The following is a 27,514-nucleotide window of genomic DNA, read 5'->3' on the forward strand; positions in this document are numbered from 1 at the left end:
CTCCCAGCATTGGTGAATCAGCCAGTGGCCTGTCGGTATCACAACCAATCGGAGTTTGAGTTCTTTATCGTTGCAGCGCTATGCCCTATCCAATAACCGACTGTGATCAAGTGATATGTTTTTAGAAGGCAGAGGAACTGGGAAAGGAAGAAATGAAATGTTTTGTAATGTATTAGTGAACTTTAATCTAAACAAAATAATAATACATTCAACAAAACGAGACGGGCAAGCAGAAAAATATGGAGTGTTTCTGAAACACAGCGGCACTGGTAAGTCCGTTTTTTGTTGTATTGTCTTTTCTCTGGTCAGGGGACTGAAGATTATGATAGCTTGTTGACGTTTTATGTTGTTATGTTTAAGTTACAGTTTCAATGTTAGTTTTGATATGCCCGTACTGGAAGCTTAATGCATCGATAGAAATACTAAAGATATATCGAACGTTAAGCGAGGTCAAGCATAGAGGCAACTTGCCATACAGCAAACAGCAGTATTCCATTCAATTCAAAGTTACTAATAGTAGTCTAGCCGGTACCTATTTTTCTTAACTAAACTTACGCGAGTATCAACTGCTATGATACCTTGACTCTAGTAAGAAAACCTGCATATATACATAAATACCATGGAATAGATTTCTTTCAAAATATTCCTTTATTTGATTATTTGTTTGTGTGTTTACTTGATGCACTATGGCCCACTTTTTTGAACGCACCATACATCTGTAAACTCGAGTCCGCTGTACACACAGTTCAGTATGATGCTGAAGTTGGTTTCTTATTCAGCCAGCTTCTTTTTCGCATTCCAGCTTCTTATTCGTATCACGCAACTGTAACACATTCAATAAGTAACTGGGGTATTTCAATGGTAAAATTGCTATTGGATAACATGGCAACTTGCAATCTGGGCCATGTTTGCCGGCTGTTTCTGTTAAAAAATCTGTTTAGGGCCGGGCTAAATACATGTGGATGACTTAGAGAGGTTCCCCCTCTGTGAGAATCAGCTTTGAAATAAGTGGCCCAAAGCGATTTGACCCTTGAAATACCCCAGTATTCAATGTATGTTACATTTGTGGGATGCGAATAAGAAGCCAACTTCACCATCGTCATCACATACTGTGTTGTGCTTGGCAACAACAACTAAACGCTGTATTTAGCCTTCAGTCCCCTGGTGAACATCTCACCACCTCCTTGTTAAACTTCTTTCCACATGTTAGCAGCAGTTTTCGGAGTACATATCCGAGCAAGAAGCTACTAGTATCTGTTTTTTTTTTTTTGTTTTTTTTGTGGTTTGTTTTTGGGTTATTCGAAGTAAAATGACCCAGTGATGACTGCACAACCTTACAGTAGTGCTTTGGAAGAAGAACAAAACATTAAAATTTGATTCTTATTTTTAAGGTATAGGCCAGTTTTGTTACATTTGTCTTGGTGCCTATTTTAGAAATAAACCAATTTTGTTAATGTTTTTTTTTTAAAAACTGCCAGCTGATACAGTTATTTATTGCTAGCCTTGTACTGTTTCTTAAAGAAATGTTGTTTTGATGAAGAATTGTGTGATTAATTTGGAATGAAATGATTTGTGCTTTGCAGCTCATAAGGTATCATTTTGCTTGTAATTTGTGAATTGTTCAGGGTCCACAAATGTATTTTGAGAAATGTTGAGCAGCTCCTTTAAACATATTTCTTTGTTTTATTTGGTTAGTTACACCCAGTTCCATTACTATGACACATGACTCATTTTGTTAAACAGTTGTCCTTGTTGACATATGTTAACATGTTTCACCTATGTTTAAGTCTTTTGTATTGCCTTGTTCATGTTAATCATCATCATTAGAAGGGATTTGCAATGACACGCCATGGAAATAGTTTTTTCAATGTGTCCCCAGTTTCTTGCAGTTTTATTACATCCTCTGTTAGTAACTGGTCGAATGTAATCTGAAAGAGCAGGGCAGGGTTCTGATAGAGCAACACTGGTTGATTTCTTGGATGCAGCACACTTCCAGATTTTAAAGTGCAGATACATTCCTCTCCAAAAAAATGTTAGATATTGTTTTAAGATGTTTTCATCCCTTAAACTGGTTTGCAAGTTTCAAACACTGTTTGCAATTCCCATCTTTTAAAATATCAAAAGCCTATTTCTACCTGTGTTCTTTAAAATCAGTATTTATGTTTGACATCATTTTAGGTATACTTTGACCCATCTTTAACACTTGTAAACAGAGAATGGCAACATGTAACTCTGTAAAGCTTACTTAAATTCCATGCAATTTACTAAAAACATTTTACAGGTGTATGTAAAAATATAAAGTGAGTCATCCATCCTATGTAATTATTATTATTTATTTCTTAGCAGACGCCCTTATCCAGGGCGACTTACAATCGTAAGCAAATACATTTCAAGTGTTAATTAGACCCCATTTAAATTTATTATAAGGCAAGTAAATTGAAACAGATTTGGACAGATATGAATGAGTTTTTATATTCCAAAACAAATATCAAAATTTGTTTTTTAAAAAATTACAACTAAATACATATATTTTCATTTCTTAATTATTAAAAATATTATAATTATTTTTCATTACATAGTTATTAAAAAAAAAAAAAAAAAAAAAACAGGCGTGTAATTTTATGATAAAGATTTTATAGCACAATCACAGGATAAGAATTGCATTGAAAGTGACTTTGTATTCAGTATGTGGTAGTGATTTTTTTTTTTTTCCCCCAAATGTTTTGCACCATTGAAAACATACAGTATGTTTGCACCTATATTTTTCAGGAATATAGGATATACATATATGCTGTTTAAGATATACAGCAGTATATAGCATTGCACTTGAACATTGTGAATAATTCCAATTAAAAATAAATAACAGTATGAGGAACAGTTGTTGCTTAACCCTAATTATGTGTTCTCCTTTTCATTGCAGATGTTATTTGAAAGATGAAGAAAATGCTGTATGATAGTACAGGGAAGATTATGTTGATAATGACAATGAACTAGAATTGTTTAGACAATAATAGGGCCTCCAGACTCTTAAGGAATGACTGTGAGTTTGATTGTAGATACCTATTTGTATATTCTGAGCAGGGCGGGAAACTTGCGGCTCAGTCAGGGTCAAAGGCGAGCATCTTTACAGTTGACCAGCATCCACTCCAGGGTAAATCCGACCAGGATCCTTCACATCCGAAGACCACTCGGTGGTAAAGTAGCATACTTGAAGCAGGGTCAATGCACAAAAAACAAGGGTGTGAAATTAATTTTTAGCAGAGGCAGTTACCTCAGGAGCAAATTTGGTTTATACTCTAACATTTCCCAGTTCAGTACCTCATTATCACATGGATCAACAAGCCTGAGCCATTGCATGTCTCGAATCAAGAACACCTTGGACTCTGTTTCGAAAGCCGTCAGCAGCACTCATACCGAGCTCCTGTTGAAAATTGTCCGACTGAAGCCAAGCGCGAGTGCAGCAAGGAAGGAAATAGAACCCATAGTACAGTTTAAATGTGATGATTCTGACAAACGTGCATCGGTTGCTGCTGATCCAAAACCTAATAAACTTGAAAACGAAAAGCAGCCCTTGGAGAAACCCATCCTAGCTCATGGAAATTCAGCATCCATTGCAAAGAAAACGTCCAGAGATTCTTCAGGTGCTAAAGGGACAAAACCAGATCTGTTCCATCCTAGCTACTTTACCACCAATTTTGGTGAAACCTACAATTTTGTAGCGACTCACGTGAATGTTTATTTTGGGGGCAAAACAGACATGGATCAAGTAAAGCCCGATAAAAAAGATGATACCACCAAATCTCCAAATTCAGCAGTGTCTTCTGAATCCACACCTGGTGCTTCTGTTCCAACTTCTCCTAAAAAGGGAATAGCCCAGGCATTTATGGGCAGCTATCTCGGCACCTTGGTACCGAGATTTCGGTCCGAGTCTCAAAGTATTGCAGAAGCCAAACATACGCTGCAGTCAGCAGTGGAAGAGACGGCAAACAAGGGGGAGACGGTGACTGTTAAGGAGCCCAAGACATCAGATGACAAAGCCAAGCGTCTCTCACTTCAGAGAGAAAAGGTAGGTTGTGGGTCGCTCTTTCTCTGTACTTTTAAAGGGTTACAGAACCCTGTGCAGTGTTTACAAGAAACACTACTTATTTTACCTTTTCTGTATTCTATGTTGTCCACATCGCAGCAATTTTCTTTCAACATAATCCTGATTGTTTTCTTATTTTAATTTAGACATCAACTAGGAGGTTACTTTTTTTTAAACTTTTACTCTGAAATGTTCGCCAGGAGAAAGAGAGAAATGTTCTACTAAATACCAGTGTATACTGTTCATGCTTCGTTCTGCAGCAATGTTGGAATGAGTGACGTATTGTGAGAATAGAAAACCAGCATTGTTGCAGGAGGCAGCGTTACATTAATCCTTAGAGATTTTATTTATTTATTTTTTTCTCCTAAATTTCTCGAGGAAATGTTTCTTGATTTATGTGTCAGGTCATTTTGATCAGTTTCACCTTTTGTTGCCGTTCCACCACAATGTCAGATGGTTTGCAAGTATTTGCAGCTTGGTCATCATTTATTTAAGCCAAAAATGCTTGGCTTCTCCATGCCTGTTACGTAGTATTGAATATGGATATAGTGGAGCCGACTGCATTGTAAGTACATGTACAAGGGTCAAACTTTACAATTGTAAGTTAAGGGAACTGCATGTCCAATTGTGAGGAAACTTGCTAAGAACATTATTTAACACAAATTATTGATTATTATGCAGTCTATCAGTATGTCTATTTGTGTGTCAAACTTACATTTTTTACACTTGTGGATACTGTGTAGGTCAGGTCACAGCTCCTAATTTAGCATTTTAAGATATGGAAGGGGATTATGTAATTGACATATGTGCTACCGAGACCCTTCTTTTCTGTCAGACCAAGTGTAAACTTACATTCTGACAATTTACATTCAGTCTTTATTAAGCTTTTAACAAGGAAGTTTATACTATTTATCCATTTGTTTGGAAGTTGTGCTGGTGCACCATTTTGTTTTGTGAATTTTTTTTTTTTCCATTTTGTTTGAAACACTATATTCATAATGTTGCTGAAGAATAGAAATCCCAAAGAGGGGGGTCTAAGGGCCGGTTTCCACAGAATAGGTTCTTTATGAACTGGCACTACAGTGTGTGTGTGTGTGTGTGTGTGTGTGTTGTGACTTCAAGGTGCTTGATATCTGACAGTTAAGAGTCTGGATTTCATGAGCACTCCTTGTATCATTAGATGCAAAAATGTATCAGTTGCTTGACAAGCCGAACTTTGCAGGACTCCAGTACTCAAAGCATGTTACAGCCAATTTTAATTTACTGTATATCCTTTTTTTAAATGTGGGTGGCTGGAAGCATATATACGTATTTAGTTCAAGGTCTTTTAAATCTGCTGATTTGTGTTTTTGTTTGATTTTTTTTCTTCCTCAGATAATTGCAAGAGTTAGTGTGGATAACCGAACCAGAGCGTTAGTCCAAGCACTGCAGAGAGCCTCTGATGTAAAGGTCTATATCAGCAGGGTTGAGGAACTGAGTTATCATCTATTAGAGTTCCCAGAAACCAAAGGTGTAGCCGTGAAGGTAGGCCAAGACCATGACACAAAATGCTTTACCACCAGACTTGCTGTCTTTAACTTCACTCTAAGTGATGTGACAAATATTGCTTGAAATGTATACAAAGGCCAAGAATCACCATAGTTGTGTTTACCAGAAGTACCAGAAAAATCACAAAAAACCAAAACAGTGTTGGTCTAGTTTTTAAGTATTTAAAATACAGAAATGAAAATGAAAAAGTTGTAATATTTTCTTCTTCCTGTTATCAGGAGAAGGTCATTCCTTGCTTGTTGCGACTAAGGCAGGCCAGTGATGAGGATGCTGTCAGAGAGGCTCTGTCTTTGGTGGGATACATAGACCCAGTGAAAGGGCGTGGCATTCGAGTGCTTTCCATTGATGGTGGGGGAACAAGGTAAAGTTCACGGCACTGTCTGCCCTCTCAATAGTCAATTATTTTCTAAAAGTAATATATATCACACACACACACACAGTGGTTTGCAGAAGTATTCACCCCCCTGCAAAGTTTTCACATTTTGTTGGCACCTGAGTGTACTCCACGACGCTTTCAAATTAGACTTTACATGTAGAATCTACACAAACTACTCCACATTGATAAAGTTAAAAAATGCATATAGAATATAAATAAGTAAGATTTACAGAGAAAAACAGATTAATTTCAGTTGCATAAGTATTCAACCCCTTTGCTACTGCAGCTCTAAATCAGCTCAGGTGCAGATGATTTGTTTGAAAGGTCACAAAATTAGTGAAATGGTTTCAGCCTGTGTGTACTCAAAGTGGTTTAACTTGTAGATAATTTCCCTCAGGTATATAAAGACTTTCAAGCTGCAACTCACATAGTGATCTAACAAAGCAACCATGAAGACCAAGGAGCTTTCAAAACAAGTCAGGGATAAAGTGGTAGAGAGACACAGAGCAGGAGAAGGCTACACGAAAATTTCAAAGGCACTGATTTATCCCTCTCAGCACAGTGAAGTCCATCATTAAGAAGTGGAAGGTGCATCATACCACCCAGACATTGGTTTGGGATGTCACTCTGAAGCCAACAATGACCTTGAGAGATCTGCAAAGTTCTGTGTCTGAGATGGGAGTCAGTGTTCACACATCAACAATAAGCCGGTCCCTATACAAAGCTGGCCTGTATGGACGGGTGGCAAGAAAGAAGCCATTACTCAAAAAGCCTCATCTTAAAGCATGTATGGAGTTTGAGAAAAAGCATGTAGATGATACTGCAGACATGTGGAAAAAGGTTTTGTGGTCAGACGAGACAAAAATTGAGCTTTTCGGTCTAAATTCCAAGCGTTACGTCTGGCGCAAGCCCAACACTGCACATCACCCAGTCAACACCATCCCAACTGTCAAGCATGGTGGTGGCAGCATCATGTTGTGGGGATGCTTCTCTTCAGCAGGGACTGGGAAGCTTGTTAGGATAGGGGGGAGAATGGATGGTGCAAAGTACAGGCGATATCCTTGAGGAAAACCTGTTTGAGTCAGCCAGGACTCTGAAACTGGGGAGGAAATTCACATTTCAGCAGGACAATGACCCAAAGCACAAAGCCAAAGCCACACTGGAGTGGTTGAACAAGAAGAGAATTAATGTTCTTGAGTGGCCCAGTCAAAGTCCTGACTTGAATCCAGTCAGAAATTTATGGCAAGACTTGATGGTTGCAGTCCATCGACAATCCCCAACAAACTTATCAGAACTGGAGCAATTTTCCTGTGAAGAATGGGCAGAAATGTCACCATCCTACTGTACAAAGCTAGTAGAGACTCAGAGTAATTGTTGCAAAAGGTGCTTCTACCAAGTACTTATTTAAGGGGCTGAATACTTATGCAACCAGTAAATTTCATTTTGTACATTTTCTTTGCAAGTTTTGCTGACATTTAACCTCCTCCTCATATAACAGTGTTCAGTTTAACCAGTACAGCTGTGAATAAAAAAAGTTAGTTTGAAAGACTTTCAGTCTACAATATTAGTAATTCAACAAAATGTGACATTATTGGTAGGAGGTGAATACTTCTGCATACCACATTATATATATTGTAACACAGAAAGGGCTCTGCATGTAAATAGTCTGGGTGTTGTGTGTTTTGGTGGTGGTTGGCAGGGACAGGGTTAATTCCTCTCCCTGCCAAAAACGTGAGAATGTAGCTGTTCCCAAAGGAGGTAATTGGTGTTGCTTGGGAACAGCCACAAACTATAAAAGAGAGCTTCCAGCTCCATTAGAGAGAGATCACCAGGGAGCTGGTATGAGAAGTGTTTGGCTGTTTTAAAAAAAAAAGAAAGGTAAACTGTTTTGTTAAAGTGTGTGTTGACAGGTAAACGGCTTAGCCGTCCTGTGTGTTAGTCAGGGACCTGTTAAAGTGAAGGTAGGCTCTACGTTTGAGACAGGTTTTTGTTTATTTTGTTTTGTAATAAAAGTGCATGTGCTTCATTGTTCCGGTTTGTGTCTGGGTCTATGTTTTAAAGAGCAAACAAGCTGACGACAGAGAGGCTACATTACAATATATATACATATATATATCACGCATGAGTATCATTTTCTGCTTTTCCTATGACTGTTTTTCAGCTTCTTCATGAAACCTCTCAAAGTTGACAGGAAGTGCAGCATTGATATTTTTAACTGCTTCAAGTCAATTACCATGGATTCCATAGAGCCCTATGGAATCTTTGTTATTTTGTTCTGATTTCCATTAAATTTTTTTCTGATTTCCATTAAAAAAAAAAAAAATGTAATTGGTTTTATTTTAAATGAACTTATGCAAACTGCAGGCAAAGTGAACAACACAAAACCGTAAATCCACAGGCTTCTACTTTTTTCAGTTTGAGTTAGGCTTCATTGGATTAAGAGCATTTTTATTTTTTTGATCTAATTGTATTGAAAAATAGTATTGTTAATTAAATACAACCTGTTTTTAAAGTTTTCTTAGGGCGCTCCAAAGCAAGCAGGAAGGGAGCGGAGTGGTAAAATTAAATTTTTTTTTTTTTTTTTTTTTTTTAAATCGATCAATTCTGTATTTACTGCTGCGCACATGGTTTCACTACCACAAAGCTTCTCTGTGTGAACATTAGGATCTTATTGTTCAAAAGTGACTGTACTGTAAAATATCCCTCATATCCACCTACCTACGGATCCTTAATTCTTTTTTTATTGCTATCATCGCAAAATACAAACGGTGTAGGTGTAGTTTAGGTGGCAATATGTTCTTTTAATAAAAAAAAATAGTATAAAATAGTCCAGCTACAGAAACTGCCTTTTTTTTCGTACAGCACTTAATTCTGCATTATTCTTTTGATTCCATGAGTCCGTCCGTGTTCTCATTAACACGGATTCCATAGGGCCCTACATTAAATGATCAAATTCACCTTTACCATAATGTGTGACATTTCTATATAGGAAAATGTGAGATCTAGAAATGATAGCTATTATTTTGTTAGCACCATATGCTTTGATACTGTAGCTCTTTATTTGTATGAACATACATTCATATTAATTAACCTTATTGTTCCAGGTTGACATACATACAGATGTAATCCCTGTTGTGATAATTAGCTTTCTTATATACGCAATATTCTCATCTAATCTTTGTTTTTGTGGTTACGGCAGGGGACTGGTTGCACTTCAGACTCTTCATAAACTGGAAGAGCTGACTGGAAAGCCAATCTATCAGCTGTTTGATTATATATGCGGCGTTAGCACAGGTATGTTACAACAAGATTTTTGCATCCATTAAATCCGGGTTGTCACCCATATTTGTCATTTATTTTGTGTTGATTTTATTCTGAAGAGGGGCTTTATTGGTATTGATTTTTGTTTTGTTTACTGTGTTAATTACATACAATAATTATAATATATTATAGTCTATATGGTGATAAAGAAGACATTTAATTTGATCCTCAACTGAAAATTAAGATGCAGTTCCTTTTTTGAACATTAGAAGGCAAGCTTTACAGCAGTTGTAACTGACAAAATATCAAGATGACTGAGCATGAACACATTAACCCCTTCAACACCAGATATAAAAATAAAATGTGTACTCAGGTACCCTGTAGAGCAGTGTTTCACAACGCTAGTGCTGGGGGTGCTGGGAGCTCAGTTCATTCCAACTGAGCTCTCAATTACTTAACTAGGTCATTAATTTAACTGATAATTTGCTTAATTAGACCTTTTTTAATTGTTTTCAGCTGTTAAACAGTTGCAGAATTCAAGTTACATATAAATTGTTATAGCTTGAAATCTGCAACTGTTCAATTAAGGGTCTAGTTAAGTAATTGACAGCTGGGTTGTAATGAACCAGCAGACACAGCGGGGCCCCAGGACCAGGGTTGAGAAACACTGCTGCAGAGGACACTGTGCCTCTAACAGTTAGACATTGACCTGAGACTTGTTAAAAATGTAAAGACTCTGTAGGAACAGAAAGATAAACAAAGCCAGCTTCTGAAGTAACGCCACATGCAAGTTAAGCCCATTCCATTCACGTTGTTGAACTGTGTTAATATTTGCTGTATCAGATTTCCTATGTACCTTCCAGGGGCTATACTAGGCTTTATGCTGGGGCTGTTCCAGATTCCTCTTGCTGAGTGTGAGGATTTGTACAGGAGGCTGGGCTCTGATGTGTTCAAACAGAATGTCATTGTTGGGACAGTGAAGATGGGCTGGAGCCATGCCTTTTATGACAGTGAAATATGGGAAACCATACTGAAGTAAGTCTTCATGTTCTGGTTTGACCTATCAGGGTACATAAATTGCTATTTGGTAGAATCATTTTTCCAATAGTTTGTTTGTCTCCAACAATTTTAACTCCTATAGTAGATATTTCAAGGTAATAAAATCCACCTCTGCCATGTGTTGAACACGCTGAGGTATCTCTTAAACTATTTCAGATACAGTACAGACTTCATACGGAAACAACAAGCTGGTAGCTAACGTGTATACTGTTTTGCAATTGTGTGACTTAATTTTAAAATGGTGGAGATTATTTTCAGATATTGGCTTTGTATTTAGTTCAAATCTGTCTTCTATAATTCTTTCATACAATCAGTGTGTATGCTTCTGAAAAACGAATGGACTATGGACTTCTGTCTTTCCTAATTTTTCTTATGTACTTATGTTGTTTTTTTTTTCTATCTCTGTTTGAGGAATAGTTTAGACAAGTCTTGTCCATAGATGTTCCCCTTTCAGGTGTATTTTTATTTTCTACAGGGAAAGAATAGGATCTGATCTCATGATAGAAACTGCTAGGAATGCAAAATGTCCAAAGGTGAGTTACAGACTTGGGGGGGGGGGGGGCCAGGGACAACCCCTTGCCTAATTCATTCAAATTATGTATACACTGGTGAAACAGAAACTCTAATTGAAATACAATTAACAGGTAATTACCCTCCACTGCGAAGGCCTGAACTTTAGCATCAGAACAGTTCTTTTTTGTACCCACGTTTAAAAGGTGTTGAATATGCATGGCTATCTGAAGGCAAATATATTCAGCTACATGCTTTTTTTACAGGCATCAACCTACCAGTCATCCATAATAATAATTTGATTACAGCTCTGTTAAGTCCCATAGCTGAAAATTCAGTTTTATCCAACTGGTTAAGGAAACTTATATTTCTATGTTTGTATTTCCCTTTTAAGATGTTGTTGTTGTTTTTGCAACCAAAATTAAAACATTGCATTACTAATTTAGGTCTCTGGGAGAATTGTGAGACATTTGACTTGTTCCTTGACAGGGAAATTAATACTGCCTCTTTAAACCACAGTTATTGGGAGGCAGCCAACGTGCACATTATTACAAGGTGTATGGTATGATCGGGTTTTGTTTATTAATGTTTTTGTTTTTAGTGTTCTGTAAAGTGAAGCCCAATATTGTTTCCTAAAACAAGACAACACATTTTTTAATAACATTTCTCTTTAGTAAGTTTAAAAAAGGGAATGTACATCTGAAGTGTTATTGGGAATGCAGTGAGGTTTTAAAATAGGTGGTAATCCAGTTGTTTTAAACATTGAACAGTTTAAGATGTTGTAAAAGATAACAATTGGCTCTGTGAGCACAATTTAAAATATATATGTGTGTATGTGTATTCAAATTTTAAACTACTTTCTTAATAAACCATTGCTGTACAACATGTTCACGCCGGGTCATAACAGACATTTACCTCAGTTTGTATTGAAATAACATGTAAGAGATTCACTTATTAGACGTTTTCATAAGAAACATGTTGAAAAAAGAACTACTCTTGATTAGGGATGATGAACTGAATTGAAGACGTTTTACAAAAGGGCCTTTGTACTTCTAATTCATGGGGGAATAAAATGCTTGTGTGTTAATAGGGAGCTTGAGAGTCATCTGTAAAATATAGCAAACATCTGCTGTTTTGTCACTGGTAACTAAGTGAAATAAATTACTTATAGGCACTTTCCATTCATAAATAGTAGTTTACTTGTTTTTGACAATGTTTTCAATTAAAATATTCTGTTGACTAAAAGACACATTTATGTCCTGGTCATTGGAGCACTATGCCTCAAGCCTTGTTTTTGCCCTTTCAACCTGCTCTGTTAAAAAGTGCCTCTAAGAAATTAAGTCAAGTAGGCTGTTGTATAATAGCAAAGAGGTCTCTGCAGCTCTTGCTTTGCAGAAAGTTGACAGAAGTGTTTTGGACATTTCCTTACTGGTTGCAGAGCTAGCTTGATCAAGTCAGTGGTGTTCGTGGCTACCAATGAAACAGAACCAAACCAAAACATCTGCACAGTTACATAGTGATACAACTACTGCTGTTCTTTAACGGAGTGCTATTCTTTAAGGGTGTAGTGGTGGTCACATGTTGTTTTTTTTCCCCCACAAGGTGGCAGCAGTGAGTACAATAGTGAATCGAGGAACACCTTTGAAAGCTTATGTCTTCAGGAACTACAACCTTCCCCCTGGAGTGAAATCACACTACTTAGGAGGCTGCCATCACAAGCTCTGGCAGGCTCTCCGAGCCTCCTCTGCCGCACCTGGCTATTTCCAAGAATTTGTTCTGGGAAACGACCTGCATCAGGTAGAACCATCAAGCATCATTTTCTTTGTTTAACCCTGTACTTGTCTTAAAATGGTAATAATTGGAGAAATCTGGGGTCTCTCAATTGTCTTCAAAATATGGTGTAATACAATTAATAAGTATTAATTAACACTTAAGTTATTTTATTGTAATAGTTAAAAACATAACACAAATGTAAACATAAACAAAATACTGCACTGCAACACTAAACAAATTAAAATAATTTCCCATGTCACATTAATTGGGGTGCATGAAAGAGAAATGTGATTAATATTAAACAGAGTGTGATACTAATCAGAGTGATGAGATCAAGCGGTTGTCGCTATTGATTGACATTTCAATGTGGCAATAATAAGCAGAGTCTGGTGTTAACCGGAATGATATTAAACAGGTTTGACAGGACATGGCATAATTAATACAGTGACCTATTTGATCATATAATGTCAAGTCTCAGTTTATGGACAATAATGAAGACCACATTTAAGGGGAAAGGAATTGAATTCTTGACTTTAGTATTTTTATTTTTATTATCATTATTATTATTATTATTATTATTATTATTATTATTATTATTATTATTATTATTATTATTATTGTATACACACACCCTGTTTTTAATATTGAGTCATGGCATGTGGTTTACAGTTCAATGCCTTCAGAGTTCAGAAAGGTGGATAGACAGAATGAAAGAGAATGCATGATGGATTCCTGGAGAATTCACCCGGCAGCTGATAGAAGCACCCCCCCCCCGCCCTTCATGAGCTGAATACATTTACCATTCTGCTTTTTGTTTTGATTTATTCCATTGGTTTTCAATAAATAAGACATAAAGCTCTTCTGCATTGCTCCAAAATATCTATTCTTCTTTTGTGGAAATTGTCGAGTGAAATTTCAAATTGCAATGTATTAAAAATAAAACTCTCAAGCTTGGCAGTTATAATATTTACCTTTTCCTTATTTTGATATTATGACAAAGAGTAATTTGATTAAAAGCTGTGTTCTATGATTTTCTCAATTAAGTTCTATAAATGGAAGTGTCCAGTAAAAATGAACCGTTTTATTGCCAAATTTGTTGACTGGGTTCATTCGAGCAAAGCTGGTTATGGCAATGGAATTATTTCTTCATATAGAAGCAGAATTCCAGGAGGGAAACACAAACTGTACTCCATAATATTCCACGTTCTCCTGCAATAACAGGACACTAACAGTTTTAATAAACACACATCACAAAGGACTTTTTTTTTTATTATTTTGATCTTGGACCTGAAATAAATATATAAATACAATTGGACTAAAGCAATTGTCATCAAATAGCTACAAAATAACCAGAGGGTGAATAAAGTGTACTTGGAGGCTCTCTCGCTGGTATAAACACCTTGTCTCAGATTTTATTTTGTGGGAAGTTCTCTCCACATACACTTGATACAGCTTGTAGTTGAATTGCTTAATTATAGCTGCTGATGTGCACACAGCAATGGTTCTGGCTGTCAAGAACATACTGTTTAAACATGCCCATTTTAGTTGAGTTAGTTAATATATGGGAAAACATTATACATTAGAGAGTAAGGTGGTCTGCTCATCAAGCTTCTCATTCAATTTCTGAAGTGCTAATCAGTGTGCTTAAATGGTACCAATTTAATTTTCTCTCATAAAGAAAAACATCATTAGTAATGGTTTTGCATTCTGGCTTTGAAAGCTGTTCACTGGCTTGCATCCCTTCCGGTCAGATGTGTAGAGCAACTACTTGGAAAACAAATCTTGTTGTGGACTGAGTTTTTTGTTTTTTTTTTGCATGCCTTCGTTCCCGGAACTATTTCTCTTCTGCCCACATAACACAATGAGCTCATTGCAAATTCATTGTGCTTATGCTGGCATGTCAAATAATGCCAAGCATTAGATTTAAATCCAGATGGTTTTGTATTGCCCCCCAGTACCCTTGTCCTTTTAGTACAAGTTAGTTTGTTTTTAAAATGTAACTGTTAAATGAATTGGTTATAAAATACTTTAGTTTATTTCTGCATGCATGTTAAAACTAGAATTCAGAAGCTACAGTATGCTATGTTTTCATAGTGGACCACCATCACAGAGCGCTTTACAAGATACGAGACTAGGGTGTGTGAACTATGCATCAGCTGCAGAGTCACTTGCAACAACGTCTCACCTGAAAGATGGAGCACAAGGAGGTTAAGGGTCACACAATGAGTCAGTGGCTGAGCTGGGATTTGAACCGGGGACCTCCTGGTTACAAGCCTGTTTCTTTAACCACTGAACCACACAGCCTCCTATAAATATACTGTATTGAGGGTAGTGGTTGCTGGACTTGATAAGAAGAGGAGATTTTTACACATGAGGCCATACTTTTGTTGTTTTGACCTATTTGGTTTTTGGCCCCAATTCCTTGCTGTAATCGCAGGTCCCAAGCCCCGTTGTGTATGGATTATTTTGTAGATGTCTTACATATTCATTAAGAAGTATGACAGAAAGAAGCTTGTGAACTTCATTTACTTCTGTCTGGTGAAGCGATAGACATCTATTAAATATGACACATGTAGAGGAAAGGTCAGACATAGAATGCAGTAATGAGCAATGTGTGCCATCTTCATTGCCTCACATTATGTCAGTGTGAGTACCAGTGTTTGAAACAGGTTAAACGTATATTATGCCACCGAAGTATTGGGAAAGAATTTGAAAACCTTAGCCCTCAAATCCTTTTAGTTTGCTTTATTTAAAAGGACCATTTTGTTTCTCAAGGAGCCAGTCAATGATGAATGCAAGTCATGTCCTCAGAATCGCTGATGTAAAATGGTTACTATGGATTCTACTAAGTAGGCATTCAAGCATTAGTCTTGGCTGTGCAACTCTCGGTCTCAATAGAAAGAGGTTTCAGATCACAGAAACAAAACCAAGCCCTCTAATGTGAAGAAAACAATAACACAGCGCTGTTGTGCAAAAAGAACATTAACATTTAACGCATCACTCCACAGAAAACAATCCCATGATTAATTAGAATTTACATGCTAATTACAATTGGTTAAAAATGAAATCTATGTGTGTGTACTATAGATGGGCGGATATACCAATAGATAGATACCTATCGGTTTCAGTTGATTTAACAATGCATAGACTAATGCATGAACAAGTCTTGTTTGTTTACACTGTTCTTTTTTTTTTACCCTAATGAATCTCTTCCAAGGATCCCAATTTAGGAACAAGATTTGCAGTATCAATGGCAAGGATCTTTAAAACAAGATCCCTTCAGATGACCTCATGAGTTTTTTTTGTCAAATTCAGAACTCGGTTCTATGTTAATGTAATCTGAGGATCTGTGTTGTGTGTGGTTGTTTTTGTTTTTTTGTTTCAGCCATTTTCACAGATATGATTGGTTTGGTATACATGCAGTTTAGAAACTCCAGATTATCTCTCCGTTGTCATGAGAATATGACGTAACATGCACTTACCACGAACATCCTCAAGGCTGAAAACCTGTGTAGCAAGCTGTAAACCCCATGAATATATACATGTACACTTGAGGGTTTCTTTTGGTGACCAGAATAGGCAGATTGCAGTTGAAGGTGAACGCTATCCGGTCACTCAAGGCCAAGTTGCAACACTGACAGAAACATTTAAATACACCCTCCCATATTTTAATATTAATTGGGTCACTTGCATTTTGAAGGAGAATTTCTGTCACTAAAAGAAAACGACATTAACCCAAATTAATGTTAACTAAAATAGCATGGCAAAATTTAGTGTTCCTAATTACCTCCTGCAGTAAATCAATATCCTACAATCCTTTTTTTTTATTTTGCACGTATCTTTTAAAACTCAGCAGTAACATTAGTATAGACATTCTACAGCACACTAATCACGGGTAATCTGCACTTTGCAGCAATTAGATGCTCTGTAATTCTGCCAGATCCCCTGCTTGAAGGCCTTTGATGTTATTTTTAAATGGTTAAGAAATGGTGGGAGTTGGTTGGTTTCAGTTAGAGAGTTTACTTAATAATAATAATAATAATACAAAAAAGGCAATGAAAGGGAACAAAAACCCTGATACAGTACATGTCTAAATCCATCTTGCGTTTACCACTGTTTTTTGGATTAAGTTAAGTAGAAAAATTAATATTAGGATGACTGTATATAGTATTTATGTATTTATTTATCGGTAGCTTGAGGTGATCATGCGTTCCATTTTACATTTACTCAGGTCAGTTATTTTCTTACATGCAGTGGTTAAGGGCACAGCTTGAAACGACCATCTGTACTCCCTAAAGAGGAGGACACTGAGCTGTTTGATTACTTTCCCTGCCTGGGGGCACTGTCCCCACTTTCACTAATATGAATTCACTTGCTTGAACAGAATTTGGTTTCCTTCCTGCATTTGCAACTTGAGTAGAGAACTTGAACCAGTGACATTTGGGTCATAGGTCAGTGAAGCGATCCCATTTACACAATTATGTGGTGCAAGGATAGCTTTCACTTGATCAACCATATTGGATACAATGCTAACGAATATGTGATAAACATGATCTGTGTATATGAGTGGTATTATTTGTAGTGTTTCTCTGCTCAGCCAAGGTTTTTGTTGTTTTAAATTAAACAAACATTCTTAAAATATTATGTTCCCTTATCATACTGTTCTTGCTGTCTTATTGCTGTTTGATTTAAAAAGGTGATTGCATGGCTTAGTTAAGTATATAAGGCAGGCACCAGAATTGAAGAAATGCAGGATTTAAGTAGATGATCTATTTTGTTCTTATCTTGGATTCACAAAGAAAAGCTTCAGGGTTTTTGTTCCGTTGTATTTTTGAAGCTTGCACTTAGAAATATCTTTAAAATACTTTGCTTTTTTTTTTTTTTTTTTTTTTTACCAGAGAACTACAATTTAGATATGGTGACAAATCTATTGTGTAATTTAAGCTATTTTTTATTATTATTTATTATACCCACCCTGAGACAGATGTCACATTTTATAATACCCCTCCCCGATTCAGGCTGCCACATTAAATATGCATATCTCCATGTAAATAATTTGGCATCAGTCTAGCTCTGACTGTTTGGTATGTATTCAGCTCGATGATACGTGAAGCAGACAATGTGATATTATGTAGGGATGTGCACGACAAATATTTTGACTATCGATAATTCCACAGCTGTTGAGGTCGACTAATCGAATAGTCGCCCCCCCCCCCCGCCGCCGCCGCCTCCCATTCAAAATGAGACGTACATTAAATGCGAAATAATGCAAAGTGACAATTATTGCAATTGCAATAAATTCTGAACTTTATTTTAAAATACTTAGCTAACACAACAACTTTAACAACTTTGTTAAATAAACATTAAGCTATGTAAAAAAAACACCTTCTTATTAGGAAACATACAGAAATGCCATAGTAACAGCAGCAATAACATAAGCATACCTGTCAACACTCGTGTGAGACTCTCGTATTTTGCAAGCAAGTGTTATTTTTTTTTACCGATATTGTCACAAGGTTTTCCGTTAATTACAATTTCAAATGAACTATAAAGGTTGTGACAATTAAAAAAAAAAAAAAAAAAAAAAAAAAAAGTAACGCTTGCTTATAAAATATGTGCGTCTCCTGTATAATTTTTATTCAATTATTAATTTAATTTTCATTCAATAATAGTTTAGCAATGTGAGCTGTGAGGCAAATGCCTTAACATTAGCATCCTTGTGGCAATAATGTTTTCCGGTCATAACAGCGAAATACAAAATGCATTAGACTATCTAGCTAGCTAATTTATACAATCCACTTGACTAAACGATTTACTTTTCCCACGTTTTCAAACCACACACAACATATAGACTACCGGTCTACGTTAAATCAAATCGGAAACATACCTGTGCGTTCGAGTTCCAGTGAATAAAAAATAAATAGCCTGTATAGGCAATAATGGCTTGCTATGTATGTAGCTAGCTTAATAATATTAATAAATAAATGAATGAACAAAAAGGCCTGAGTGGCATTAACGCACTAGCCTTCCATGGAAGCAAAAAAAAATCCTAACAAAAACTTTAGGAATAGTTAGGCTAGCAATGTCCATTATTATTATCATGTTCACTTATTCTTGTTTAAAAAAATCAGCATGTCCATCAGGTCCGGCAATACTGCAGCAGACGGTGCTCAGGCAGAGTTTGTTGTTTTTGTTTCAACTTCAGAGCCTGAGTAGCTATTGCACTGTGATAAAAATGTGACACAAAACGGCTGGCCGCACCAACTACATTATGTATGGCGCCGAGTTTAAAGCCATCGTTGAAGGCGAGCTGCACGGTCTGTGCAAAGCACAAATTCGAGTCCCATTCAACAAACTCCGAAGATGATGTTGCTGGCATTGTCGTGAACACAGGCAGTGATTTCCCCCCTTAAACCCGAATGGTCTACAGCGGTGTTTAACACATTTGCGAGATTCTCTGCTGTATGCCTCTCTGGCATGGCGCGAGTCTGTAGAACTACTTTTTTCATTTCCCAATCCTCAATGAAATGACAGGTTATTATGACGTACGACTCGGTATTCGGTGCAGTCCACGCATCTGTAGTAATCACCACCTTCTCAGCCTTTGACAAGTTTCTGCGGACAGACGCTGCTCAATCGGCATGCATTTTTTTCGAGTCGAGTGGTAATTGTTTTAGTGCAGGGTTTTTCGTGCATGGACTGTGTATTCAGGTTCCACAAATTTCATCAACTCACGAAATCCCTCACCTTCAACAAAACTTATGGGAAGCATGTCCTTTGCCACCATATTAGCAATAAGGGCTGATGTTTTTTCAGCACGTACGTTGTCACACTGACGAGGCCTCACCGCAAAGGATGCAATGGCGGTTTGTTGCAGTCCTCTTTCCTTTTCTGTCGTTGCTAGCGTCACAGAAGGGTGTTTGGCTTTTAGGTGGGTTAACATACCAGTTGTAGATTTGTGGTAGTTTAATTGCACTGCACATATTTTACACTTAACAGTGTTTTCATTTACTTTGTCAAAGTATTTCCATGCAGAACTTTTCTGTGAGGAAGCCATCGTTAGCCGAGGTACGTTCTAGTTTAGCCAATCACAGACAAGAAATAACAAATCCCACCCTCCAGTCAATCTTCATTACCGCTACATAGAGAGCCAATCAGCAGTACAGGCTTTAAAATAAAATCAATATATACATTTATTTTATTTTTTTTAACTTTCGAATGTTGGATTCACTTGTCGATAGGTGCCATCGTTATCGAATAGTCGAATGTTCGACTATTCGGTCTCACCCCTAATATTATGTGTGTTTTCTTAACTAAACTGTAGATGAAATGATGATGAAGGCATTGCAGTTATTTTCATTTTTTATAAATGTACTTTTAAGTCGAAAGTAGTTTGAATTCTGTCTCCTCAGAATAATTATTTTGCTGACTTGCTTTGATGTTTAATTGTGATTTAATGGCACTTTGGATTTTGACTGATTTCCATCACCCTCTCTTAATAAATCTTTATTGGGTGAAACAGTTACAATTTTATAGATTGTCTTTTTAACTCTTACTGTGTTAAGTGGTCAGACTCCCTTTTAGTGTCCCCGCAAGGCAGCAGGCTTAGCAGGTTGTGCGAGGCATCAGAATATCCTGCCAGAAACCGATTATCCAAGCCAGGGTGTTGCTCTTTCTTTGTTGTTTCTAGCAGAGCAGACATGCTGATTTCAAAATAAGGTAAATGATCCCTCAAACCAGGGATCTGTTGTTTTAAATATAAACCTTCATTGGACAATGTGCCAATGTAAAGAACCAGCCATGAGGGGCCTCAGGGAAGTGTAGACCACCTGTCACTGAGAAGTAATTAGTCCTGAAGATAACAGAACTATGAATCTGTATGGTTGTAACCTCATTGATTCTAATCCTGGAGAAACCTGCATGCTTTACACACAGCCTGTACAGGAGTGATTATAGTTGTAGACAGATTTACTCCAGGATTCACAGCCTTTTCTAAATGTGACTGTATAACTGCAACAGACTCATTCTGGAATGCTGGCATAGTGATCAGAAAAATAAGGGATTAAGGAACAAACCCTAGGGCTTTTAAACACTGTATACATTGGATCTAGCATCGGTGGATTGAGCCAAAAAATACCCATCTCATGAAGCAATGTTGTAGTGTGCCAAAGTCAACACCTCTGCTGTTCATTCATGAGTGCTGCAGGATTCACAAGGCAGACATGACCTCTGTTTTGCATTCCAGCCAATGGGTAGCACCTCTAACAGAATCCCTCTGTACCCAATCATACACTCATGGTGAGTTGTGAAAGCAAAAGACTTTTGCAATTCTGACACCCCAGCACAACATGTGTTTAGTAGTTAATTGTTTCCGCACTCTATACCAGAGCCAAATATTACAGGTTAAGATCTCCTGCAAATCATGAGCGTATTCAAACAGTGTTTGAACAAAAAATAAAATCTCAAGTGACAAGTTACTTGTTGTGAATAAAGAGTACCCCAAAATTCAAGGCATGTATTTAGAAAATAAATGGCATAAGCCAGCCTAGGAGATGCAGTGCCAACAACCCAATACTTGTCTTTACAAAATCAAGTCCTGTCTTCTCCTATTTGTTTGTTTCTTGCAGCTGTAGATAAAAATGGGTTTCTTGCTAATGTAAATGTGCATTGAATAATTGATAATGCCAAAGCACTACAGAACTCGAATCCATCTTTGCTTCTGTCCTTGAGTTAAAACATTTCTTTTAATGAGGAAGGAAATCTATTTATTTTAGTACCGGCAGGTGTTTCACACTGTAGTGCAGCTTGTGCCTTTAGTTGGCAAGAGATACACAGAGTGGTCCTGAGTAAATGGAAACTGTGTTTGTGCTTTGACAATATTCATAATAAATCATCTAATCCAATAAGGCCAACATGTACCTGTAGCAGCTATATTAGATCAGAAATTGAGTTCAAGGGGACATTTCACTGGATGTGTTCTCAAAACCTGTTATTCTAAGTTGGTCTCTGAGATATTAAACCTGTTTCTTCTCTGGCATACTGTACAGGATATGTGGTATCTGCCACTTAGGTGTTACAAAACAAAAGCCATTTGGTCATGTGACTTTGTAGTCAACCACCTTTTTATATAAATAGTTAAATTCAGGAGGAGGTGAGACAGTATTGACAATATTGGACAAGGTCCATAACTCGTGACCAGAACACTTCAGTGCTTTACATAACTTTGTTTCCACGTCCCAGAATTTTGGTTGACTATTTTGTATTTCATTTTTTTTTCTATTTCTGTATAATATGCTAGTGCCATTTTACCACCTTAGATTATTGGAACTGCTGTCTGTTTGAAAATGGCTTAGTTTGAGGCTGGTCCATAGTTGTCACATTTCATCATTCACTCTTGTTTAAGTACAGACATACTGTATTTTGTGCCTGCTGTTTTGTATTTTAATATAGTGCATTTGAAATGCCATTTTCCAGGGCCTAATCCATTTTTTTTTTCAAAATCCCAGCCACTTCACCGATGCGTAATACAATGCTGTATTCTGAAACCATGCAGGCCCTTTTAACCTCTGTTAAATTATGCTCCAATCTCGTCGGCAAGCCATTCATATTAAGTGTGTTGGATGAAGAGTGGATTTACATTAGACTCCTGTATATACTGAGGAGTCCATCATTGAAGTGGTGTACACTGCATTTGATTTTACACAGGAGAACCAAACATTTAGTTGGATCTTTGTTTTATATATCATTAATGAGTTCTTGGTAATGCCTATTTGGTCGAGCAGACGTGCACCTTTTAACTAATTACTAAGAGTAAAAATAAGTCATAGTTCACCACTTTTGAAAAATGTGCTTCGCCAAGGCTTGTAGTATTCATTCATATTCGTTGTGCTTCCTGGTGGATTTTGTATAGGCATTACTTTTTCAAAAACTAACAAACCCACTCTGGTTAATTGTACATTTTAGCAAACACTTTTTTTTAGCGATTTCTGATAACCTTTAGACACAACATTAACCTGCTACAAAATGCAGACAGCTTTAATTTGCCATCTGTTGAAACTGTAATGTTTGTAATTGATTACGTGGGCCTGAAATTCACAGCATTTCTTGTCATCGTTTGCATGCCACACTAATAATGATCCCATATCTGGGAACTACATTTTCATGTGTAATTATAACAAGGCACAGTGTGATGGTGATTTTGATCAAAATTGAATGAAGAGAGCAAACCAGTACCTTTCCTACAACCATGTAGTCAATGTTTAGATGCAGCATTTTCAAAATATAGTGGTGCAGCATATCCAATTCTCACCCAGCAATGAGTTACTTGGAACATATCCCATGATTCATTTTTTGTGAATTGGCTATTGGTTAGACCTTTGAAAAAAGTAATTTGATGTTACTGTATTACATTTACAAATGAACTGAATGTTTGTATTGCTTAAGAACAGATGCAGTGGCTGTGGAGTAGTACGTGGTTTAGAAAATATGACTAACCATACTAGTCACAATGACATAATAACACAAAAGGTGGCTATCCTATGCAAAATGAATCCTCCAGTAATATACTGTTTCTGCTGTCTCTACTCCAGTTAAGCGATACAGGGCACAATCTCTGTATTTTGAGAGAACAGTCATCCAGTTCAGTAAGACCCGGGACAGAGCTGAGGCACACACAAGGCATCCTCTAGTTAGCTACTATATGACAAATGCTTTGGCCTTTCCTTGTTGTAATGTCCTGGTTCTTAATTAAAAAAGAAAAAAAGTCAGTTAAGTGCCGCTTCTGTTCTGAGTTTGACTTAATTTGGCTCCATGAAGGCTGCTGTCAATGGACTCTTTATGACACTTGTTTATCCACACTGTAACGTATTGTTTTAGTTGCACGATGACAGGGTTTTGAATCCCAATGAAGAGAGATTCCAGTTGTCATACGATTCTCATAAATATGTGATTTGCCAATGAAAAGTCGAAATGAATCCTGTTTTCATGCAGTAACATCTGTTTACTTGTTTTTTATTTACAGGATGGAGGCTTGCTGATAAACAACCCATCTGCATTGGCAATTCATGAGTGTAAATGTCTGTGGCCAAATACCCCTGTGCAGTGCTTGGTATCTCTGGGAACTGGACGCTATGAGAGTGAGGGCAAGAACAATGCCACCTACACAAGTCTCAAAACAAAATTAACTAATGTGATCAGCAGTGCCACTGACACAGAAGGTGAATTGAGTGTTACTCCTGTTTCTAAAAAACAAACGGGAAGTGAAATCTAGCTCATCGGTAGCTGTTTCAAGTTATTACTCAGGATCTAAAACCTTTCAGATTGTGATCTAGATATAAGTGACTTGCCTCGTCTGTGGACTGTAGGCATCATTGACATTGGGATTAAAACCTGCAGCCGATGAGGTCGAGTTATTTATATACTAGAGAATAACCCATGCTCTTAAGTTTTGTTATTTCAAATTGTGCTTTGCATACTGAAGAAACGCGCTATAGAATATAGACAGGAGTTTATACATGTACAATTATAGTTCACTATCTTTAAGTACTACTCCCTTAATGTACAGTCGATGCATCCTTGCCCTGTCCTTCAGACTCCACTGAACTGATATTGCTGAGAATGGTACCGCTTGTGGAAGTGTCTTGATAATCATCTTCTGAAATAATGAGCAGTCAGTAGTGGCCTTCAAAACTTGCTAGGCTTTTGCTTGAGAATAGCTTTGGCTGCAAAATGAGAAAACATCCTGTGCTGCCTGCATTCACTGACTCCTGTGAAAGAGCTCCCTGTAAAGCACCTAAACGTAACCATTTAAATAGTGTTGTTTAAGCATCCGATGTTATTGAAGGAGGTGGCTGATAAATCCACTCTTCCCAGTAGTTGCACAGTCAAACCTATTCTCAGCAGCTGCTAAAAGGTTCAGTAGTCTTGGGTTGAGTGAAAATGTATGAAAGTTAAATGTTCCAGGTTTGCTGGCATACAGTGTTCTCTTTGAGTGCTGTCTCAAAGGTAATACATGGAATAGAGTACAATTGCATCAGTAGGCACCAGGAAGGATGCCCTTTAATGCATGCTTTGGGACCTTTCAAGAGTATAGACTGCTGTTCCGAGCCTTGATGGGCTTACAGTGAAGAGTTCATGAATTCCAAAATGCTGTGTTGACTTTCCTGCTTTTATTGAACTCCCATAATTCCCTGCACTTTTCAAAGCTCCCTTTCAACCTAATTGGTATCAGTCACATAAATAATCAAGTATATATATGGGTCTCTTTTTACTACCCGGGTTTCAATTTATTAATTTGAGAATTGAAAGAAAATGTAGAAAATATGATAAAGCAGTTATAAGTGCAGGTTTCTGGCCGGTGTAATAAAGACAACGTTAAAACAAGCTTTACATTAAGCCTTTTCTTAACTGACAGGATGTCCATGTTTTACAGAAAACAATAACACACAGCAAGGGGCAAGTACACCTCAGTAATAATAACTGCGGCGACTATTCTTCTCCGGAACTAAATCGTAAAGAAAACAACATCCTGCTGGGTTCATGTCAGTGAAAACTCTGTGATCTATTTAATAATAACTGTGTAGCTTCCAATACAGAATGCTTTATCTACAGTTATTGCGCAGATATGGTTTCTTACCAGAAAGATTAAATAAGTAGCCTTTATTTAAAAATAAATAAGCAAATAAATAAAATAATGTGGAGCACATTAAATAAGTGTGCTTCCTCCTTTTGAATGAAATATTTCCTTAGCAGAGTTTGCAAATTCCATTTTCTCCTGCTTGGTAAAGAAATTCCACACAATGCTTTGCTTGGATGCCATCATTATGTATTCACAAGACAGAATTTAGTCATCAGGAACGGCACTTTTAATGAGAACATTGAGTATTTAGAAATGAATAGTATGTGATTTTAGATATCTTAAAAGGTAGACTTGAGGTATCACTAAACTAATAGTCATTATTGTGATGTATTAAGTCGTATTACATGTCATGATGGGTTGAGCATGGATAACTTTGATTAGTTGCTATCTCTTATTACATTTGCTACATTTACAGAAATCCAGGGGACTTTATCAGAGAAGATGAATGCATCAGATGTCAGGTCTGAGCTGCAGTAACTAGAATGTATTGCAGAAGACTCCCACACTCTTGCACATCATTATGTGGGGAGGAAGAGAATGTATATAATCTGCATGAAAAAGCAGAGAGTAATATGTGTAAACTAAGTCTTTCTTTTTCCCCCCATTCTAGAGGTTCACACAATGCTTGATGCCTTGTTGCCTCCAAATACATATTTCCGTTTCAACCCTCACTTGAATGAGGATATACAGTTGAATGAAAACCGGAATGAAAAACTGAACCTGTTGCAGACAGAAGGGACTCGTTATCTGGAGAGGAATGAGGAAAAGCTTAAAAAAGCTGCTGAAATACTAGTGCAGGACAAGACGACTTTTCAGAGAGTAAATGACTGGATAAAATGTAAAACTGACATGTATGATGGCCTGCCATGTTTATCAAAATTGTAATGCAACTAACAAAGCAAAATGGAGAATCTGCTTAACTCAAGTTGAGTTTAGCCCTATTGGTCTAAGTGGAAAGTAAGGGAACAAGTCAAGTGTAAGGAAAATGATGACTATTCAGGAGCAGCAGAAGACTGGAGCCATGTGTTTCAGCCATGCAGAAGCTGAATATTGCTTTACTGTAATTTCAACTTCAGATTAGTTTTGCTTTCTGGAAAAGCACTTGACAGCAGTGTAATTTTAATGCAATAGTGTCACCAATGTCCTTTTTTGTTCTTCTCAATTGTGATTATTTTATTATTTATTTATTATTTATCAGTTTCAGTGTTTGACAACATAAAATGCAGTTTGTTTTTTTTTCTTTTGAAATTGTTAACATGTAATCACAAACGTAGTGTGCCATACTTCCTTCCCCCTTGCCCTCTTATTTTCATTATACCATTGATATTGAAATATAATGAAACCACTAAACCTACCATTACAATTTCTCTGTTTCTGTGTTTCCAGTCTCATTTGAAGGTTCAACTAAATGTTTGAAGTGTCTCAATATATTTAGATGTTCTTTTGTTAATAGGAATGCCTTTTTCTATAATGCTTGATTGATACTATAATTAAATTAAAATAAATGTATGTATTTCATCAAATGACACAATCGAGTTCCTCTATACATGTGCTACTTGTAAAATACACAAGAAGAGAATGCTTATATTTACCTCATCTGTATGTAAATTGTAATACAGATATATCCGAAACCATAGAATATTCATAAGCATGTTGAAATGGAAAAGATAGACGGACAGATATTGCCCCTGGGCTGCTTTTCCCTATAACCTGGGTGTTCCTCACCAACCCATGTTAGTAACCCTATAATCTTGTCCCCAGTCGTTTGCTACCTTCACTTAAGAATTCCCATTGCTCTGCACATCCAATGCAGCTAAATGAAGCAGTGAAGAGACTTTAAAATCACCCTGTGTTCTGTTTTGACAAGTTTAATTTCTGTTGCATATAAAGTTGACCATGTTTAGAAAGGAAGGTTTGTTTTGTATGTCATTTTTATGAAACAATGTATTGTCTTGTATGGTAGGTTAATTAAAATAACCTATTTAAAGTCAAAGAAATAAAACATAGTTGAATGCATGATTGTTTTTTCTGACTACTTTTAATTTTTGTTTTATATGAATAATACCACTATGACAAGGTCTACTGAAATGTCATCAATTTTCAATTGTATGCAATTTTGACGTTTTGGATTAATACTTAATCCAAAATACTTTGAATAATGTGCGAAACCATATTTATTTAAACAGTGGTGAAAAATGATAATCATCAAGGTTTTCAGTAAATCAAACGTATGATATACTAATTGGAAAATGACTTTTTAAATTGC

The 27,514-nt window shown here is 36.7% G+C and overlaps 1 protein-coding gene across 1 annotated transcript; it reads left to right on the forward strand.

The window, feature by feature from the left end:
- On the forward strand, nt 1–27,264 carry LOC117416059 (calcium-independent phospholipase A2-gamma-like). The gene is made up of 10 exons (XM_034027092.3): nt 1–269; nt 2,921–4,066; nt 5,459–5,608; nt 5,851–5,993; nt 9,208–9,302; nt 10,133–10,304; nt 10,804–10,861; nt 12,441–12,635; nt 23,632–23,827; nt 25,859–27,264. The coding sequence occupies exons 2-10, from the start codon at nt 3,035–3,037 to the stop codon at nt 26,131–26,133; spliced, it is 2,316 nt and encodes a 771-aa protein (XP_033882983.3). The 5' UTR covers nt 1–269; nt 2,921–3,034; the 3' UTR covers nt 26,134–27,264.
- Nucleotides 27,265–27,514: the final 250 nt, after the last annotated feature.

This window comes from Acipenser ruthenus, chromosome 7 (genome assembly GCF_902713425.1).
Source record: "Acipenser ruthenus chromosome 7, fAciRut3.2 maternal haplotype, whole genome shotgun sequence".
NCBI lineage: Eukaryota > Metazoa > Chordata > Actinopteri > Acipenseriformes > Acipenseridae > Acipenser > Acipenser ruthenus.

Excerpts from the sequence above, each read along its gene's own strand:
- LOC117416059 (XM_034027092.3), top strand. The coding sequence starts at position 3,035 with ATGACTGTGAGTTTGATTGTAGATACCTATTTGTATATTCTGAGCAGG. Across the intron at positions 5,994-9,207 it reads ATTGATGGTGGGGGAACAAG|GGGACTGGTTGCACTTCAGA; the intron begins GTAAAGTTCACG and ends TGGTTACGGCAG. Across the intron at positions 9,303-10,132 it reads TATATGCGGCGTTAGCACAG|GGGCTATACTAGGCTTTATG; the intron begins GTATGTTACAAC and ends TGTACCTTCCAG.